Here is a 20,871-nt window from a genome sequence, read left to right as displayed (position 1 = left end):
TTGAACCATTTTATCAGTCCTTCAATAATTATTAAACAATCTTTGTGTAAATCTCTAATTAAAGTTCTCATCAGAAAAGGTAATTCAGCCAAAATTAAAAATCCACACAATAGCTATTTCACTTGTCCGTGTTAGAAGAAGTTTCTTTCTCTCTAGTGTCTCCCCCTTACTTCCTCCTAAAATGACCTGCACAGAAAGCAGCACAGATCAGGATGGAACTCTTAAGCCTTCTGTTGTCCTGTGACTACTCTGAGGACAGGATGAAACTTACCAAAATTCTCTACACCAAACTGAAAATGTACAAGATTCTGCAGAGAAGGACTTTTCGAGCTTGACAGAATGAAGTTAAAGAAAGGACTGCCTATTCTAAATACTTGAAAGCAAACCAACCACTACTGAAATCCTAACACAGCTTATAAAAACCAACAAGAAATTAACACTTCATTATTTTCTTAACCAGTTCTCACGAGGAAAAATGTCATGTAACAGAAGAGTCCATTTATAAGCTCTAATCCTGCCCTACCCTCAAAGTGACCCTCTCACCAATCAACTGCAACTCTCAACTGAAAACTCACCAGAATGCTATGGGCATCTACTTTCAAATCTCCTCACCTCTATGTGCTGTTTTGTTCAAACCACCCATAGCTAGAATTCCCTTTTTATTTTTGTTCTAGTGACACAGTAGTGCAGGAATCAGAAACCCTGTAACACTTTCCCTAAACTCAACAACTGCTTCTGAATGAATATTGAAATTGCTTGTTACTCTTACTGTAATATGGCATGTATTCAGACTTCTAAAGTTTTTCTATGATGAATACTACTCTGAATAAACACTGACAAAGGGCCTAAGATGCATGGCTACTATCAAACATAAGACAGTGTTTCCTAAAACAATACAAAGTACTATTGCTAAGTTTTAAAGGGGGGAAGAATTAAATGCCAAGGAAGTAATATTTAATAACTGCTTTTTCAATCAAAATTGTTGAGGCTTTATTTTATTAAATTAACATAAAATGCATGTAATTATACAAGTGCCTGAATAACTCCTTTAATTACAGCACAACACTTCTAGGAGTTTACAAATGTCTATGACAGTAGTCTGAGGAAGTGCTGCTAACTGAGCAAGGGTCTAAAGATGACCAAAGATCAGATACTCATTAGTGGGAATACAACCTGCTGTTAAGACTCTTGGATGACCTAAACAATGGAATATGCTATATTTAAAGTGTTAAAATTAAGGTTCACAGACACAACAAAATTATGGTTATTATTACATAAAGTCACTTCCAATTAAAGATGCTTTATTTATCTTTTGTTACTTACGAAATTCTTCCGAATGGTGCAAAAGCTGCTTTGATGTCTTCAGTTGTGATTTCTGGACTGAGGTCACCAACAAACACATGGAAATGATCTTACAAAGGAAGGAGGGGAGTGAAAAGAAAAATACAACTTCAGAACTTAAATACTACAATTGATAAAATTCTTAAGAAATCTTAAAATAATGCCCAGACTATATACTCAAGTATAAAATACTCTCCTCGCTATAACATCCTATCAGTCTTAAACATAATAAATCAAAAGTTAACAACACAGGAAAGAGTCTTCTAAAAAGACTGATAGCTCCCAGAAGCTGGCAGTCTCTGTCTATTTATAGTCAATCATTACAAGGGTCTAGGAAACAAACTATTAACATATAAAAACTTTCATTCTGTAAAAAAAGTAAGACTTAGTTATCATTCTAATAGTAATTATTTGCTGTTATTCATCTTATTACTGTATCTAGGCTTTATAAATTACAATTTATAATTAAAAGTGGTAATGCAAGTTATGAAGACTAGATTTGCCTTATTTAAGGCAATTGACTGAGGCTAGCTACATGAAATACTTGGTTTAGCCACTATTTTGTGAAGAACAATCAAAGAAATACCTTGCATTGCAACAGTTTGATGTTAAAGTATTTGACAGTTCTCTCAAAAGCCAACAGTTTTGGTTGCCCAGACATTACACCATTCAGTTTATGTGAATCCATGTGCAAGTGAACTAAGACTGAAGGCAACAGAATGAAAACAGTGACCCCTTCACTTTATATCAGCACCATTAAAAAGCACTGGAGAGAAAGAACCATCCCATAGGTGAAGCTTTGGGTTTTTTGTTTTGTTTTGTTTTTTTTAAAGACAATTCTCAAAAGAAACATTTGAAAAACCAAACTTGCTGAAGAACACTTTAAAATGGACACATATATCAACTTTGACAAAGTAGATTTGGAAAGAAAAGTTACCCCTATTTGCAGGCCTTAAGCAACACACTGGGTTGCTCTTCCGGAAACACTGTTTCAGGAGCAACTTGAGCACTTGGAAGATCTGGGTATGAAGCCCAGGTGACCTCAGGGAAGTAGGGTATCTTGCCCTTTAGGTGGTGAAAGTATTTCTAAGACATCAGCTGCTACCAAGGGGGACAGAGAGCTTGAACTAGCAACAAATTCGTGGACAAGCCACACTTGGTCAACAATGGGAAGAAGGGGAAAAATATTGCCAGAAACAAATAAAAATACTACGTTCTTCCCCTCCCCGCTCCCCCCAACCAATATCAAATAAAAACTTGAGGTGGTTAGTGAATACCCTTTCAAGAGAGTTCATTTTATGTTTAAGAAGATACAATTACCTTGTGAACGCTGTGTGCTGACAACGGTACTACCTGATGACAAAGATTAGATTTGTTCTTAAATTTATTAACACAAACACATTAAATCATATCAGGATAACGATCAAAATATTACTGCAAACATGTATGATGTCATATGCTTTACAATAGAACTATGGGGTATAATACAACAAATGCCCACAGGGCAACAAATGGACTTACTGCTTGTATCTTTCTTTTGACTGCTGGGGGTTGTTGCCCAATTCACTTTGACTTCCTATAAAAGAAGAAAAAAAAGCGTGTGTGTGTATACACGCATATATGTTTTCAAACACTTCAAAGGCCTACAGACTATGGCATTTAAAATGTTTTAAAAACTTTTACTTTTCTGGACAGTGAGACATATCTGCTCCCGGCAGCACCAATTACTTCAGAGTAGATGATGGGCTTCAAAGAAACTCCATATGGAGTTTGCTTTCTTTATGGCAAAGGTTAGCCATTTGGGTAAGAAACTGCTGTTGCCCGGACTGCTTGACAATAAGCTATATAAACTGGACACGCAGGGCCCATAGGAAAGTGACCACTGAACTTTGCCAAATCAAGGCTAGATGGTGCTTAAGGTTCCTGCTTCACAGAAGAAACTGCCGACATTCTGCAGGACACAGAGGAAAGAGACTGATGAACTTTGCCAATAAGGGAGACAATCTTTCAAATTTCCTGCTTCACTAAAAAGCCTGCCAGACACTCTAGGCCTGTAGGCTGAAGATGGATGCCCCAATGTTGCAGAGGAACTTTGGGTGACTATCCAGGCAGCCAGCTGTCTCTGTTATTTCTAGAATTTTGGAAGTTGCTTAAAATGCACTTCCTGTTTACTTAGGTAATATTACCTTCTGGGGTCCTTGATGGAGTTGAAGACTAGATAGTTATAATTATAGTTTTCCTTAGTCATGATAAAATGGTAAATTAGATATGAAACTTTAGACTCACAAAAATAAGATAGATGATAGAGTATTTTCTTTAATTTTGCTAAATACAAATAAACTAGATATTGTAACTATAGTTCTTGCTTGATAACTGTTTTGCTACAAGTAATTTTACTTTATTAAAATGAAAACCTTCCTTTTTGATTAGAGAGAAAAGGTGAAGTGCTGTGGGATGTCTTTCTGTATGCTGTGAATATGTGCTGCTCCCACTGGTTAACAAATGAAGCTGTATTGGCCTATGGCAGGCCAGAATGAAGCCAGGCGGGAAATCCAAAAGGGATAGGGAGAGAAGAAAAGCAGGGTCAGGAGAGAAGCCAGCCTGCTGCCCAAGGAGCAACAAGATGCCAGCAGACCTGTAATGCCACAGCCATGTGGCAACATAGAGATGAATAGAAATGGGTTAATTTAAGATAAAAGAGCTAGTTAGCAAGAAGCCTGAGCCATAGGCCATACAATTTGTAATTAACATAAGCCTCTATGTGTTTACTTGGGACTGAGCAGCTGTGGGACTGGGCGAAACACAGGAAAACTTCTGTCCAAAATATTCCATAAAGTTAAAGCTCAAGCAGGTGGTGGTGGCACACAGTTTTAATCAAACACTCAAGAGGCAGAGGCAAGTGGATCTCTGAGTTCAGGGCCAGCCTGGTCTACAGAGGGAGTTCCAGAACAGTCAGAGTTACATTGAGAAACCCTGACTTGAAAAAACAAAACAAAACAAAAACAAACAAACAAAAAACCAAACCCAAAATAACCAAACAAACCTCAAAAGCACATTTTCCTATGATAGAGTGAGGCACTATGCAGGGGATGCCTGTGTTAATTAGTCTAACTTTCATCTTCAGGCCCAGTTTGACAAATTCAAACTGTTAAATACAATTCTTTCGGTTCTTTTTTTAAAATTATTTATTTTATAGGGACTGGTGTTTTTGCCTGAATGTGTGTCACTATGAAGCTCAGAACTCCTGAAATTGCAATTACAGACAGTGGTGAGCTGCCATGTGGGTGCTGGGAATTGAACCCAGGTCCTCTGAAAGAGCAGCCAGTGCTCTTAACTGCTGAGCCATTTCTCCAGCCCCCCTTTCTGTTCTTTTTAAAAATTTATTTTATTTATGTGTCTAGGTATTTTGCCTTCATCTATGTCTGTATGTATCTGTGCCTCGTACCAGACATACATACCTGTAGAGAAGCCAAAGAGGGCAATGAATCCCCTGGAACTAGAGTTACAGAAGGTTGTGAGTTATCATGCAGGTACTGGCAATCAAACACAGTTCCTCTACAAGAGCAGCAGGTGCTTTTAACCACTGTGCTCTCTCTTACCATTTCTCAACATGGTTTTCATCTTTTTTTCTTTCTTTTCTATGGTTCTGTGTTTGAACCCAGAGCCTCACAAGTTTTACACAAGCAAACAATCTACCACTGGGCTACGTCTTAGGCCCTACCCCTCTCTCATTTGATTCTAAGACGAATCACTAAGTATGCCAGGCTGAGCTTGAATTCACTCTAGAGCCTGGGCAAGCCTTGAAAGTAATTCTCTTGCCTTAGTAACCAGGTCCAGCTAATATATATATGTTTTGCAAATCCTAATCTTTTCCCATTTCTGCTAATAACTTTTTCTTTTCTTTTCTTTTTCTTTTATTTTTTTTTGAGACATTATGTAGCTCTGGCTGTCCTGGAAGTCTCTATGTAGACCAGACTGGCCTCCAACTCAAGAGAGATCCACCTACCTCTGCCTCTACAATGCTGAAATTAAAGTCATGCACCATTATGCCTGGCTTTTACTATTTTATATTTTGTTTTTATTTTTTATTTTTTGAGACAGAGATTTTTTTCTATGTAGTCCTGGTTGTCCTGGAACTTGCTCTATAGAACAAGCTGGCCTGGAACTCAGAGATCTACTTGCCTTTGCCCCCTGTGTGCTAGAATTAAAGGTGTGGGTCACCACAACCTAGCCACTTTCTTTTTAAAATCAAAGTTACCCATACATGCCTCTCTATTAATCCTCCATATTACTGTTACGTTTCGTCCAAATTTGAGTAGTTCCATAACTATCTAGAGCTTATCATGTACATAGCACCACTGAGAAAAGGAGCTAAATAGAGGCCTCTAGTCTCTAACGATGCTTTTGCCTATTCATTCATTCACTCAAGACTATTGTAGCCTTGGCTGACCTGGAACCTGCTGTGTAGACCAGACTGGTCTTGAACTCATAGAGATCTGCCTGCCTTTGTCTCCTGAGCGCTGGGATTAAAAGTGTGTACACTACGGCCAGCTCCTTATTTTTTTTTTAATTTAAAATTTTAATTATTTATTTATCCACATATGGGAGTTTTGCCTGAATGTACATCTGTGCCTCATACATGTGCAGCACCCTTATAGGCGAGAAGAAAACATCAGATCCCCTAGGACTGGAGTTACAGATGACTGTAAACCACCATGTAGGTATAAAGGGTTCAGGCTCAGGTCCTGGAAGAATAGCCAGTACTGTTAATACTGAGCTATTCTACGGCCCCATTCTACCTTTTTTCATACAAATACAAATAGCTGGCCCTTTGCCATAAAGAGAATATAATGGTTCTAAAACAAAAATGAGGTAAAATCTAACTTAAACTTTCTCTTCCAAGAGCTGGGGATGCAGCTGTTATAGAGTGCTGTTTGAGGCTCTGGCTCCACTCCAAGCACTGCATACACGTTTGGCCCCACCTGGGAGGTGGAGGCAGGAGGATGAGAATGAAATAAGTTTGTCCATGCAAGTCACCTGTAATTATGACAGCTTACCTTACCCATTATCTTCCGCCCATTCATAGCAGCCAGCGCTGCAGCTGCATGACGATGCTCATGGAACTCCACAAAACAGTATGGGTCATTCCCTGCCGTCTGTTGGAGAAGAAATACAGAAGTCAATTTTAAGCTTTATACTTCCATTAAAAAAAAAAAAAATCCCCTTAAATATATAGACCTTCTCCAGTTAGCAGGCCATGGAGAATGACTGACTCATCGCACAAGTAAATGTTCAGATCAAAGAGCAATCACTTAGTGCCATTCTCCTGTAGCTCCCTTTGCTTCTCTGTGCAGTGCGAGAGCCTTACACCCACTACATAAATGCTCTACCATAAACTACACCCCTATCCAGTATATTACTTCTTACTGCTAAAAACTTTAAACATCTTACTGTTTCTAATTTGAGGAACAGAAAATATTAACTAATCTTCTCTAACCTGTTCTTAAACTAGGCTCTGATAATATTTACAATGTGTTTTAGAATTGGGTCAGAAGTCAAGAGCACTGGTTGCTCTTGCAGAAGACTAGTGTTTGTTTCCCAACACTCACATGATGGCTCACATAAACTCCAATTTCAGGGTACCTGACACCATTTTCTGACTTCCATGGGCACCAGGCATGCAAAACACTCATTATATAAAATAAAAAATTTTAAACCTGAGAAAAGATATCTGTCTATCTGTAATTCCAGTACCAGTAATGCTGAAGACATCCTGGGTGAGTCTAAAGCCAGCCTGAGATACTTAGTAAGACTCTCAAAAGATGACAAAAATACCTTTTCTTTTCTGCTGGTAACTGGAATACAAGAAATAAAGCCTGGATTTTTTTTCTTTTCCCTAGTGCTGGAGCCCAAAATCCAGGGCCTTGTGTATGCTAAGAAAGCATTCTACCACTGAGCAATCTTCTGGCCCAAAGCAAGATTCTGTTTGTTTATTTACTGGTAGTTTTTCTATGGAGCCCTGGCTGGTCTGGAACTTACTATGTAGACTAGAGTGGCCTCCAAATTGCAATGTTCCTCTTGCCTCTGTCTTCTGAGTTCTGACACTACAGGCATGCATTATCACACCTGGCTTCAAGATATTTTATGATAAATTAAAGCATAATAGCCTGAATCTACTAGTGTGGGATACGAAATGACTTTTTGTTTGTTTGTTTGTTTTTGTTTTTGTTTTTCTCTGGAGCTGAAGACCGAACCCAGGGCCTTGTGCTTGCTAGGCAAGTGCTCTCTCTACCACTGAGCTAAATCCCCAACCCCTGTTTTTGTTTTTAAGACAGGGTTTCTCTGTGTAGCTTTGCACCTTTTCTGGAACTCACTTTGTAGAGCAGGCTGGCCTGGAACTCATAGATATACGCTTGCCTCTGTCTCCCAAGTGCTAGGATTAAAGGCGTGTGCCACCACCGCCTGGCCTTTAAATGACTTTATAATCAATTCAATTCTTTCTAAGGCTTTCTAGGAATTAATAAGGAAACTAATTCAAAATTTCAGAGTACTGAGATAAACATATAATTCAATGAAAACTCTTATTCTACAATAATTGCAATTCTGTGGGGAGTGGTAGCACATATCTGTCACTTTATCACTCAGGAGGCAGAGGCAGAACATTCCAAGTTTCAGGCCAGTCTGAATTACATCGACCCTGCCTCAAATACAAACAAACAAACAAAACAAACAATTAATTCATAGCCAGGTTGTGGTGGCACATTGTAATATTAACACTTGAGAAACTAAGGTAGGAAGACTGCAGCCATCTTAGCGTACATAGTAAATTCTAGGTCATCTTGGATTATACTGTAAAATGCTGTCTATTGTGTACGCATGAAGATGCACCAATGTTGACATCTGGCCTCCACACACATGTGCACATACATGTATGCCACCTGTACACATAAACAATGAACTTTGTTTTAAAAACTAGGTATTATTCATAGTTAACACCAACCATATGAATGTGTAATGTCTTTTCTATAATTAAGTTCTGACAGACATGCAAGAAAACTTTTTAAATGAAGCTAAAAATGCTTTTCATTATATGTTATATGTATTTTCATTATATTAAACGTCTACCCCAATTCCCAATCTATTAACTAAACTTGTAGATTATTCAACCTATTGATACTACATGTAAAACAATTGTGAAGCCTCACCCGGCGGTGGTGGCACACACCTTTAATCCCAGCATTCAGGAGTCAGAGAGCCAGGCAGATCTCTGTGAGTTCAAGGTCAGCCTGTCTACAGAGAAAGATCCAGGACAGGCACCAAAACTACACAGAGAAACCCTGTCTCAAAAAAAAACAAAACAAAACAAAACAAAAAAAACCCAAAAAACAAAAACAAAACAACAAGCCAATTCTGATGCCTCAATAGATCTTATAAGATGAGCACATACATACTATCCTTTCTAAAAATGATTAGTTCATTTTTCTTCCTTCACCTAGCAAAAGAATTAAATTTGACTGTCTACTAAACAGGTTAATTAAAAATTCACTAAGATACCTATGAATTTAGACATTAATGAAGAAATTCTGAAGTAATGACTGCTTTCATGTTTTAAAAGAGAGAGAGGGGGGGGGGAGAAAGGAAAAGGAAAGAAAAGCAGGAACAATAACTGACTGAAATACCCTTACATCCATAATCATTTTGCAGTTTTTACAAGGTCCAATCTGGCTAAAGAGCTGGAGGATGAGAGCTTCTGTCACATCTCGGGAAAGGTTACCGACGTATCTGGAAAACAGAGGGAAATAATTTACCATTTTAGATTTATTTTTTGACAAGTGTGGTGGGCTCATACTTGTAATCCCAACCTGCACAGGTTCAAGGAAGCCTAGTTTACATGCTAAGTTCTAGGCCAACTAGGGTTACAGACTGAGCTCCTGTCTTGAAGTGTGTGTGTGTGTGGGGGGGGGGGATGTGGATTCTTTTTCATATTTCTAAAGCTGCTTGTTGAAAATAAATTTTGGACTCTTTCAAGACAAATCAAATACCTCTACATGACTACAAAAATGAAATTCAGTTTCTGTTTTCTACTGTTCAGCACAGAGCCACTGTGACTATAAGGACACTGGGGCAAGTGAGCAAAAGGAGGATCACTGAGAAACAACATTTAAGGAGCAGAAAAGGTGTACTTGGAAAGAGAAGACCACACATCCAATGGCAACCGAACCCAGGGCCTTATGCTACCACTGAGCTAAATCCCCAACCCCCCAATGGCAACTTTTTAATGCTGGCACTTACTACTCCAAAAATGAGAATTACAAGGGGAAAGTGAAACATTTACCTTGCCTTTTGAGCAGCTCAGAACAGTCAGGGTAAGTAAGCTTTAGGAACAGAGGGGCCACTCTTCTTTACAGAAGAATGCTTGTCAAATAAATATACAGAAAGTTTTAATAATGCAGGATCAAAACTGGCATGGAATTAGATATTCTCAGTATGCCAATGTCAGAAACTGCAAAGAGGTAAAGTGAAAATCTTGGCTGTTACCATTATGACTAACATAGTCATCCGTTTTCAGCAAGAAACCATATAAAATACAAAGTAGATAGTACCATTTGTGAAGGACTCATGTCATAAAAGTCTGACCTAAGGCACTGGGCATTGGTGGCGCACGCCTTTAATCCCAGCACTCGGGAGGCAGAGGTAGGCGGATCTCTGTGAATTCCAGGCAATCTTGATCTACAGAGTGAGATCCAGGACAGGTACCAAAGCTACACAGAGACACCCTGTCTTGGGACGGGGGGGGAGGCATGTATGTCTAACCTAAGGCAGAGCAGGGAGGGGCTTGGTCCTGCCTCAACTGAATGTACCAGGCTTTGCTGACTCCCCATGGGAGCCCTTACCCTTTTGGAGGAGGGGATAGAGGGTGGGTTGAGGGGAGAGAAGGGGTGGGGCAAGAGGAGGGATGGGGGGTTCTGTGGTAGATATGTAGAATGAGTGGAAAATAAAATTTAAAAAGTCTAACTTAAGTCTAATACTTTCTTTTCTATGAGGCAGGACCTCACCATTAACTCCAGAGTAGCCTAGATCTCGTGATCTCCCTGCCTCTATCTCCCAAATCCTGGATTACTTGCATGTACCACCAGTCCTGGCTTATCAAGCTTAAAAATAAATTGAAGGTTACAGAACACTGGTCATATAAAAACAAACAAATTCAGAGGTCGGACATTTTCTAAAACAACTTGAACCCTTTAAAAAATTTGTACTAGGTCTGGAGGTAGCTGTGTGGCAGAGTACTAGCAGAGATAGTACTAGTACTACTAGTTCAGTAAGGGAGAGGGTCTGGGTTTATCTCCAGTACAAGTCAACCAGAAACAAACACTGGTTTTTTTGTTTTTGGGTTTTTTTTGTTTTGTTTTGTTTTTAAATTTTGAAACAGGGTCTCATGCAGCTCAGGCTAGTATCAAATTCACTATATAGAAGAGGAAACCTTAAACTTCTGATCCTAAGTGCTGGGATTATGGATATATGCAACCTCACTTGGTTTCATATGATACTGGGGATTAGACCTAAGGCTTTTCATATGCCAAGCACTCTTCCAACTAAGCTACATCCCAAGTCCAAAGCCATCTTTTAAAAAAAGACATTGTGGGGGACTAGAGAGATGGCTCAATGGTTAAGAGCACTAACTACTCTTTCAGAGGACCTAGGTTCAATTCTCAGCACCCACATGGCAGCTCACAACTGTCTGTAACTCCAGTTCCAAGGGATCTGACATCCTTACACAGACATACACACAGGCAAATGCATGCAAAACAAAAATACCTTATTTTTTAAAAAGCCATTTTGATTAAAAGAAGCTAGAGCTGGAGAGATTGCTCAGTGGTTATGAGCACCGGCTGCTCTTGTAGTTTGATTCCCAGCTCCCACATGGCAGCTCACAACTGTCTGCAATTCCAGTTTCCAGGGATCCATTGCCCACTTCTGACCTCTGTAAACATGTGGTGCCCAGACACACACACACACACACACACACACACACACACACACACAGGCAAAACACTCAAACACATAAAATAAAAATAAAACCTTTCTTTTTTAAGGCTTAAAATTAAAACTGGATAATAGAATGAGAAATCCTCCCCTGGATCCTAGATAGGGGAAAATAGCTTGTCCTTGCTGTATACTAATGAACAGAGGAAGCACAGGATAGAAAATCACTGTTAAAACCGTATCTTAGTAATTACTATAGGCAAGATGTTACCCACAGAAGCTAAAATTAAATGTAAAGAAGAAACAGATTCTGGCACAGCCTCATGGTAGCTTCCTCTAAGATATTAATTACTGACAGTTTCATTGTTAGACCACAGTTTCTGACCTAAAAGTGTTAACTCTCTAAAGAATAAACCATAACAAATAACCCTCAAAAGTATCAAGTCATATAAGACAATTCTCCCAGACTGACGGGAAGATACAATGATCACTGGACATAATATGGATAGTGATCACTGGACATGTGGTATCTTAAATCAAATCCTGGGACAGAAAGGGTTCTTAGTGGGGGGAAAATGAGAAGATAGCTGAAGTCTGAAGTTAACAGTATTTTACCTGTTTCAATTTATTTTTGCTAACTGTACCACAGTTACACGTATGATGCTACTATTAGGGGAATCTGGGTGAACACTAAAAATTCCATAGCGTCTCAGCAAATTTTGTGCCTACAAGAAACTCCAGGGCTGGAAACGGTATTGCCTGCCTGTTAATCCAAGCACTTGGGAAGGAAAGGTAGGACGACCACAGATTTGAGGCTAGTCCAGGCTACATGGTGAAATCCCATCTCAAAACCAACCAATAAATAAACATGATAATAATCATGCAAAAAGGAAATTCCTAGGATTGCAAATCAGCATAAATTAAATATTGCTCTTTTTGAAATTTAATTCTAGTGTCTACTTTGCTGAAGCTAGAGCATAGTGACAGGACAGTACTTAGAGTACAGTACCTTAATCTATCATTCTCTGCTTTGCAAAATGGTATACGATTTCCTGATATGTTATACATTCATTAGTATTTTGTAGAAATAGTGGAGTTTGTTGTTATTTTGACCAGTTCCCACTTTGTTGTATAGACTAAGCTCCTTCAAACTCACAATCCTCTCCCATCTTGGCTTCCCAAGTAGTTAAGACTACAAGTTTGTATCACCATGCTTCTGAGAAATCTTCTGAAAGATATTAACTTAGTTTGAAGATAGTAATAGAAAGCAGCATGAACGGCTCAGAGGTTAAAAGCACTAGCTATTCTTCCATAGGATTAGGGTTGGGTTCCCAGCAGTCACATGGCTGCTCACCACTGTCTGTAACTCCAATCTCAGTGAATCCGATGCCCTCTTCTGGCCTCCCTCATACTGTACACATGTGGTGCACAGACATTCTTGCAGGCAACTCCCACCCACCCACACCTACACAAACAGAAAAACTTAAGAGATACTGTCTAGCCAAATGTAGTAGCTCATGCCTGTAAACATGGCATTGAGGAAGCTGAGGCAGGGGGACTGCTGAGTTCAAAGCCAGTCTAGGCTACGGAGCAAAATCCTGTCTCTAAAAAAATATTTGAAATGAGAGATACTTGTTCTGCCTTTATATTTATTTGTGTAAAGTGGCTTCTCATGGTCTCTGACCTCCAGAGCCTCTATCAATTAGCCCCCACACAGGTGTTTACAGTCATGTTCTCAACCTTCAGCACAATTATAAAGAACCTATATAACCTTTTCATATCAAGGAAATTAATCCAGGGGAGTGGGGATGCAGCTCAGTTAGTGGAATGCTTGCCTAACATCCACAAAATCCTGGATTCAATCCCTAGTGTCCCATATGCCAGGCATGTACCAACATGCCCACATCCACAGCATTTGGTAGACAGAGGCAGAAAGATCAGAAATCCCTTGTCTATTCAATTTGAGGTCAGTTTGGAATATAAAAGATCTTTCTTCAGAGAAGGAAAAGAGAGATAGGGAGAGAGAGGAGCCAGAGAGCTAGATGTATTGGTGTAATCTCAGCCCTTGTGAGGCTGAGGTGTTCAAAGCAAGTCTGAGACAAATAGGGAAACACTGTCTCAAATGTGGGGACAGGAAGAGCAAGTTAGATTAATATTGCTCTCAAGTTTTTATACAGTACTGTTTCAAATCTATTAGCTAAATAAATATTAGCTCTCAACAGAAAGTGCAGCCTAATGTGCAATCTGCAGACCCTTCCCATGCTGGAGTGAAAAAGCAATGTCTTTGTACTTTTTTTTTTAACCCTCCCCCCTTTTTTTTTCAGAGCTGAAGACCGAACCCAGCATATAGCAAGCGCTCTACCATTGAGCTAAATCCCCAACCCAGCCTTCTGTGTGCTTTTTTACAGACGAGCCCTACCACACCTGGACTTCAATCAAAGGATTTATCGTTTAAAGCCATTCTTATTTTTACTTACAACTGTTTCTTTAGGCTAGGTGTGACAACACAGACCTGCAATCCTAACACTACCAAGGCTGAGGCAAGAGAAACAACAGTGCTGGGCACTGGTGGCGCACACCTTTAATCCTAGCACTCGGGAGGCAGAGGCAGGTGGATCTCTGTTAGTTCGAGGCCAGCCTGGGCTACAGAGTGAGTTCCAGGAAAGGCTCCAAGGAGAGAAACCCTGTCTTGAAAAACAAAAACAAACAAACAAACAAACAAAACCACCAAAAAGAGAGAGAGAGAGAAAACAAACAACGAGAAAAGCCAATCTGGAATACATAAGATGGGCTAGTTAGTGAGACCCTGAAACAACACAGAAGCAAAGCCTAAAGAAAATTTATTTGGTGGCAAGTAACAACTGGAAGCCTACAAGTACCAACCTGACCCCAGTGGAAGATGTGGTGGCAGTGTCCTCACAGGGATAGGATGGGACAGACTATGATTTTATTTTGAATGTGGGCTAAAGTTGTCTCTCTTCCCAAATTATTTTCTAAGTTCCACACTCTTCTTGCAGAAAAGCTACATATGTGTATATAGTATTTTATTACACAGTGATACATATAAATATATACATACACATATATACACACACACATATACACACACACACACACACACACACACACACACACACACACACACACATTAGACAGGGTCACTTTATACAGACCTGGCTATCCTGGGACTCAATATGTAGACCAAGCTGGCTTCAAACTCAGAGATCCTTTTACCTCTGCTTCCTGAGTGCTGGGATTGACAGTATATGCCATCATATTTTATTCTAATATATCTTAAATAAATTCCTCATGTGCTTACACTACCCAAGTTTTTTATTTTTTATTTTTTCCTTGTGACTTGTATTTACTATCCTAACATAAAACTTTGTCCTGGAGCAGTTACAAGCCAAAGTTCTTTGTTATCATATCTGTGAAACTATTAAACCTAAGACCCTTGCCATCCCCAATCCTTTAAAACTGTTTTCATAACTGTGAGATAAGAGTCTTGTTAAGTTGCCCAGGCAGGCCTTGAACTTGCAATCCTCCTGACTCACTTTCCAGAGTAGCCGGAATTACAGGCTGTACCATCAGGCCTGGCTCTAAGCACCCCAAACAGCAAGTTGGCATTTACTGTAACTGTTTGGGGATCATGTACCAATCTTGTACAGAACTACAAAGTCAAATCAGGTGTAGAAAAAGCTAACGAGTAAAGCCAGTGAGATGAAAATTGCGATCTTCAGTCTGCTGTGCTTCTATAACAAAGTATGTGAAACTGGGTAATACCCAAAGGTTGGTGTGGCTTATGATTCTGATGGCTAGCACTTCTGAGACCCCCTAGCTGTATAACATGTTGAAGTGGAAAGGCCACATACAGAAATGCCCCAGCACCTGGGTTGGTTTTGCTGGTAACAACTCAGTCTTGTCAGAACCACATTCACCCTTTCCCAAGACAGTGTCCCTGTGACTTTACAGCTTTTGCCTAACCTTCTTTCCTTCCCCTCAAATGCTGGGGTTACACACACATATAGGACCCACCTCTTAAAGGGTCTACCTCCTTCTAAGATGATCATACAAGGATCCTAGCTTCCAGAGCATGAACATTTTGGGAAGAGAAAAACCCACACCCATATATCCTGTCTTCTTTGGCAGTTGTAAATAAACAATATATTAGTTAACATTGTACCTGGAGTTGAGAATGTATCTAAGCTGGGAAGGTAGGCACCAATGGAACACCTGGTTTTGAATGTCACCAATATATACAAATGCACACTCACTTCCACTCCAGTGTATGAATGTTAACCTCAAGGTGAAAGCATATTACAGTTATCTAAAAAAATGCCCTTGTTCTTATACAGTATTTAGGACTTTAAAAACACCATCTTAAACCAACACAAACACTTTAGTTAAAAGGAAGGAAGGAAGGAAGGAAGGAAGGGAGGAAGGAAGGGAGGAAAAACAACAAAAATATGATTGGCTGGGTGTGGTAGCATATGCCAGTTATTCTAGAACTTAAAAGCCAGTCTGGGCTACACAAGGACCAATCTTGAAAAACCAAACCAAAGAGTTGGCAAGATGGCTCAGTGAGTTAAGGCACTTGCCATCGAGTTTGACCACTTAAGTTTTATCCCTCAGACCCACAAGATGAATAGACCCAACAATGTGCTTTGACACCCCCCCCCACACAAATAAGTGTGATCTAAAAATTTACAAACCAACCAAAAAATCCATATGGAAACATAAACAATGCACAGCTGGGGGGGGGGGGTTGGAGAGATGGCTCAGCAGTTAAGAGTACTGGCTGCTCTTCCAGAGGTCCTGAGTTCAATTCCCAACAACCACATAGTGGCTCAGAGTCATCTATAATGAGATCTGATGGCCTCTTCTGGCCTGCAAGCACACATGTAGGCAGAACACTGTATACATAATAAATAAATAAATCTTTTAAAAAAATATAATGCACAGCTGGCTAAATGGTAGCTAGCTGGTAATTCCACAGGAAAGGCAGCTAGTCTTCTGTGCACCATTTCTGTTCCTTTTCTGTAGCTTTTCAAAACGACTACCACCTAGCCAGTGATATTTGACCGAAGGGACACCAATGCTATCAGTATAACGGCTCCTGTCAGGGCGGTTTCACTCCACTGAACTTACCCGGGTTGAAAGGAGGGAGTGCTAAGCAAGCAATTTTAACACTGAGCTATATCCCTGAGGAAGATGGAGTTTTGAAGTGGATAACTAAGTTCCCAATAGTTGTAAGAAACCAGGTATAGTGTACGAATACTCCTATAATCCCAGCATTTGGGAGGCAGAAGAGCCAGCTACATGAGATCCTCTCTCAACATTCTCTACTCCTACCTAAATCAAAGTTATAAAAATGAAATGCAAAACTCTTGAAATACTCATTTTTATTAATACAGCTCTAGACAGTTAACTTACAAAAGAATTTACAAAGGAGAACATTAGATTGGGTTTGTTTTTAGCCATATCATATAAAATGTGTGTGATTTAATGGAAAAACTGAAAATTTGAAGTAAAAGCATCGGTAGATTTTAAACTAATGACATATTCTTTACAAGCAGAGATTAAAAAAAAAAGTTAACTACTGTCTAGAAGAACCTTGCCTGGAGTATTTCAAGTGTTCTATAAATGCCTAATGAGGGGCTGAAAAGATGGCTCAGAAGTTTAGAGCACTTATTGCTCTTGCAGAGAACAACAGTTCAATTTTCAGCACCCACATGGTGGCTCACAACTATTTTTAGCTCCAGATCTAGGGGATTCAATGTCCTCTGCAATGAACTCTGCAAACACAAGGCCCCTTGTGGTACATGTATATACACACAGGCAAAACATTCATACATATAAATAAAAAACTGTGTTAAAGTGATCAATTCCCTCTATGAGACTTTCTTTTTTTAAATTTTATTATTTCTTTGTGAATTTCATATAACTTTTTTTTGAGACAAAGTTTCATGTTGCCAAGGCTGGCCTTGAACCCTTGCTTGACCTTGCAAGTCTATTTGAGTGTGTCGACACACATGGTTACTTATTCAGTGCTGAGGAAGGAAACCAGGGTCTGATGCCTTTAGGAGAAAATTTTTAGTTGTCTTTTCTTCTTCTTCTTCTTTTTTTTTTTTTTTTTTTTTTTTCGAGACAGGGTTTCTCTGTAGCTTTGGAGCCCGTCCTGGACTAGCTCTGTATACCAGGCCAGCCTCAAACTCATAGATCCACCTGCCTCTGCCTCCCCAGTGCTGGGATTACAGGCGTGTGCCACCACCGCCCAGCTGTCTTTTCTTAATAAGAACTGGAGTGGCACACACCTTTAAGCCCAATACTTGGGCGGCAGAGACAGGATCCAGTGAGTTTGAGGCTGGCCTGGTCTACATAGGGAGTTCCAGGCCAGCCTAGTCTACAGTGTTAAGACCCTGCCTAAAAACAAACAAACAAATTAACTAACAAAAAACCAAACCCAAGAAACTGGGGCCAGGGCTGGCAAGATGGCTCAGCAGACAAGGATACTTGCTACCAAGCCTGACATCTGAGTTCAATCACTGGAAATCATGTAAAAAAGGAGAGCACCTGCTCCACAAAGATGTCCTCTGACTTCCACCCCCCCCTAAATAAAATGTCTTGGGCTGGAGAGATGGCTCAGAGGTTAAGAGCACTGACTGCTCTTCTGGAGGTCCGGATTTCAATTCCCAGCAACCACATGGTGGCTCACAACCATCTGTATTGAAATCTGGTGCCCTCTTCTGGTCATACATGCTGTATACATAATAACTAAATAAATTAAAAAAAAAATAAAATGTCTTGAACCCCAACACTCGGGAGACTAGGCAGAAGATCACAAATTTGAAGCAGCCTTCCCCATAAAAGGGACACTTTGTTTCAAAGAAAAGAAACTGCAAAAAACTGTCAACCAGAATATAAGTTTGTTTGTTTGTTTGGTTTGGTTTTTCCAGACAGGATTTCTGTGTATCCCTGGCTGTCCTGGGACTGGCTCTGTAGACCAGGCTGGCCTTGAACTCATTTGTAGATAGCCGGTCTCTGCCTCCCTAGTGCTAAGGTATAAGTCACTACATGTGGTGAAAAATCTAATCCTTAATTAAGAATAAACAAGCCTAAGGCCAGACCAGGGCACATAGTAAGCCATAGTCTCAAAAAAAAGAAAAAAAAAGAGAAAAAGACAAGCAAATACAACTCAACCCAAAAGAGGAAAGGGTTGCTATTCATATAAATTGGAAGGTCAAACTGTCTGGAGAGAAGTGGAGTGGACAAAAATTATAAATACCCAAGGGTGATGGAAAGAGAAGGCCCACATTAGCATTTAGTAATTATTTAGCTGCAGGCTATTAGTGATGCTCAAAAGTTATAGACCTACAATCTTAGCAGCCATAAAGGCCACATAATAACCACACAGCTATCTCAAAAGAGTACCCATTTGCCTTTGACAATAAATCACACACAAGATGTAAGGGTGGATCTGAAGAAATCCCATCAGCTAGCATTATGTTTTTCTAGTTTAGTACACAGTTTTTAATTCACAAATTGAAAGTTTTAAAGTGACGAAAGCCAATTCAGATTCACTATTTTTATTTTCTTTATTATGGACAAATTCTTATACATAAGAATAATACATGTACATCACCCGACCACTCACTACAAATGTCTAAACTTAGGTATACCTTGAACAGTCCTTAAAATTATCTTCCTGGGGGTTGGGGATTTAGCTCAGTGGTAGAGTGCTTGCCTAGCACCCTACCTGGGTTCAGTCCTCAGCTGGGGCGGGGGAATCTTCCTGTATAAATTTTTCTTACAACATATTTTCAAATTATCGCTGACTTATAGGGTGGTGGTGGTGAATGCCTTTGATATTAGCACTCGGGAGGCAGAGGCAGGTAGATCTCTGTGAGTTCAAGACCGCCTGGTCTACAGAGTACATTCCAGGACATCCAGAGCTACACAGCGAGATCCAGTGTCTAGAAAAACAAACAAACCTGTAATTCTATTAACTGTTGTAGCAGTGGCTAATTTTGGTCTGTGTCCTTCATAGAACATCCCATTCAGGAGTTTTCTCCCAAAAGTAGTCCGTGTCCTTTATCTCTTAGGCTGATGCCACCTTCCTCAGTCAAAACTTCCATTCTCCCACTCAGCCAATCTAGATGAAATATTGGTAGGTACTACCCCACAAGTTTGCCTAATAGTTTTTTAAGTTTTAAATGCTCATCTTAGTGACTCTGGAAGTCTGGGTTTTCTTTTTTCATATATATTCCTAGCCACAGTCTGGTCTATGATAAGTAGTCACACTTATTTAAAGATCCAGTATGGTTCAAGAAGTCAATCAAGACTTTACGTTGAGAGTGCTCTGTTTTATACTCGTCTGTGTCCCTAACTGGCTCAGAGGAAGCATCTCCATTTGCTTAGTTTTCAGCATCACCTTGTTAAGTTAAAGATTGTCAGGAGTTGAGTTGGAGATTTAGCTCAGTGGTAAAGCGCTTGCCTAGCAAGCATGAGGCCCTGGGTTCAATCCTCAGCTTAAAAAAAAAAAAAGAAAAGAAAAGATTGTCAGGAGTCAATTTCTTTGTTTTTTTTTTTTTTTTTTTTTTTTAGACAAGGTTTCTCTGTGTAACAGCCCTGGCTGTCCTGGAACTCACTCTGTAGACCAGGCTGTCCTTGAACTCACAGAGATCCGTCTGCCTCTGCCTCCCGAGTGCTGGGATTAAAGATGTGCACAACTATGCCCAGCAAGGATTTTTTTCTTAAAGTGTATGATTTTGAGTAAGCTGCTCAAACATTAAGCTTAGCTTTCCTTTGGTTATAAAATGCAGTTTCCCTTAGAGTTCTAATAAAGACTAAATGAGCTTTTAAAGCATCTGATACAAACTAAGGATTCAACAAACTCTCTGTGAAGGAATCAACTCCAATACTTTCCTGGTCTAATACAGTACTAGTTACATGCCTGATTTTGTACACTGCTTTAGAAATTCATTATTCGATATTTCCATGTATGTACTGGAAAAGTTATGTTACCAGATATTTCTGGCAATTTGGGAAGAAGAAAAAGGCCAAAATAAGAATTTCATAAAGAGTGGCTGGAAATGGCTCAGCAGTTGTTCTTTCAGAGGGTCTTGGTTTGGTTCCCAGCATCCACATGGTGGCACAGACTCTGACTCCAAGTCCAAAGAGAGCCAACGCCTTCTTCTGACTTCCAAAGGTTCCCAAACAGACATGGAGAAAAAATTCTCATACAAATGACATTTTTTCCCCCAGTTATCTTATAAGGACACCAAAAACCACAGCAGCATGAATTCCAACATGCTAAATGAAAAAGGGAAACATTCTCATGAATCATGTGTAATAGATTTTAGGGAGTATTCACCTACAGATACAATCTTTCCAGAAACAAGGGGTCATGGCCTAACTATTACATCCTTACTAAAAAGCTATTTTAAGGTTCCATAAACTAGCAACATATTTAATATATCAAGAACAGTGTAAACCAGGTGAGGTGGTATGTGCCTGTACTTGGGGAGCAGAATCAGCAGGACCTTC

General features: G+C 39.7%; 1 protein-coding gene across 9 annotated transcripts in view; it reads right to left on the bottom strand.

The window, feature by feature from the left end:
* The window catches only part of Tia1 (TIA1 cytotoxic granule associated RNA binding protein), a 35,252-nt gene that overhangs the window by 12,559 nt on the left and 1,822 nt on the right, over positions 1 to 20,871 (bottom strand). For 7 of the 9 annotated variants that reach the window (XR_004944493.1, XR_004944494.1, XM_036181121.1 and 4 more), the window contains exons 2-6: positions 9,027 to 9,123; positions 6,399 to 6,497; positions 2,863 to 2,917; positions 2,662 to 2,694; positions 1,324 to 1,411 (exon numbers count right to left, since the gene is read on the bottom strand). Coding sequence is in view for 7 of the 9 variants with exons in the window: in XM_036181117.1 (XP_036037010.1) it covers positions 1,324 to 1,411; positions 2,662 to 2,694; positions 2,863 to 2,917; positions 6,399 to 6,497; positions 9,027 to 9,123 (372 nt within the window). In the remaining 2 variants the exon portion in view is untranslated. Of the gene's footprint in view, positions 1 to 1,323; positions 1,412 to 1,927; positions 1,996 to 2,661; positions 2,695 to 2,862; positions 2,918 to 6,398; positions 6,498 to 9,026; positions 9,124 to 20,871 lie in introns of those variants that run through there. The other 2 variants (XM_036181119.1, XM_036181122.1) reach the window with 2 other exon arrangements.

The sequence above is a fragment of the Onychomys torridus genome, chromosome 3 (genome assembly GCF_903995425.1).
Source record: "Onychomys torridus chromosome 3, mOncTor1.1, whole genome shotgun sequence".
Taxonomy (NCBI): domain Eukaryota; kingdom Metazoa; phylum Chordata; class Mammalia; order Rodentia; family Cricetidae; genus Onychomys; species Onychomys torridus.
This window is presented reverse-complemented; position numbering and strand designations above follow the sequence as displayed.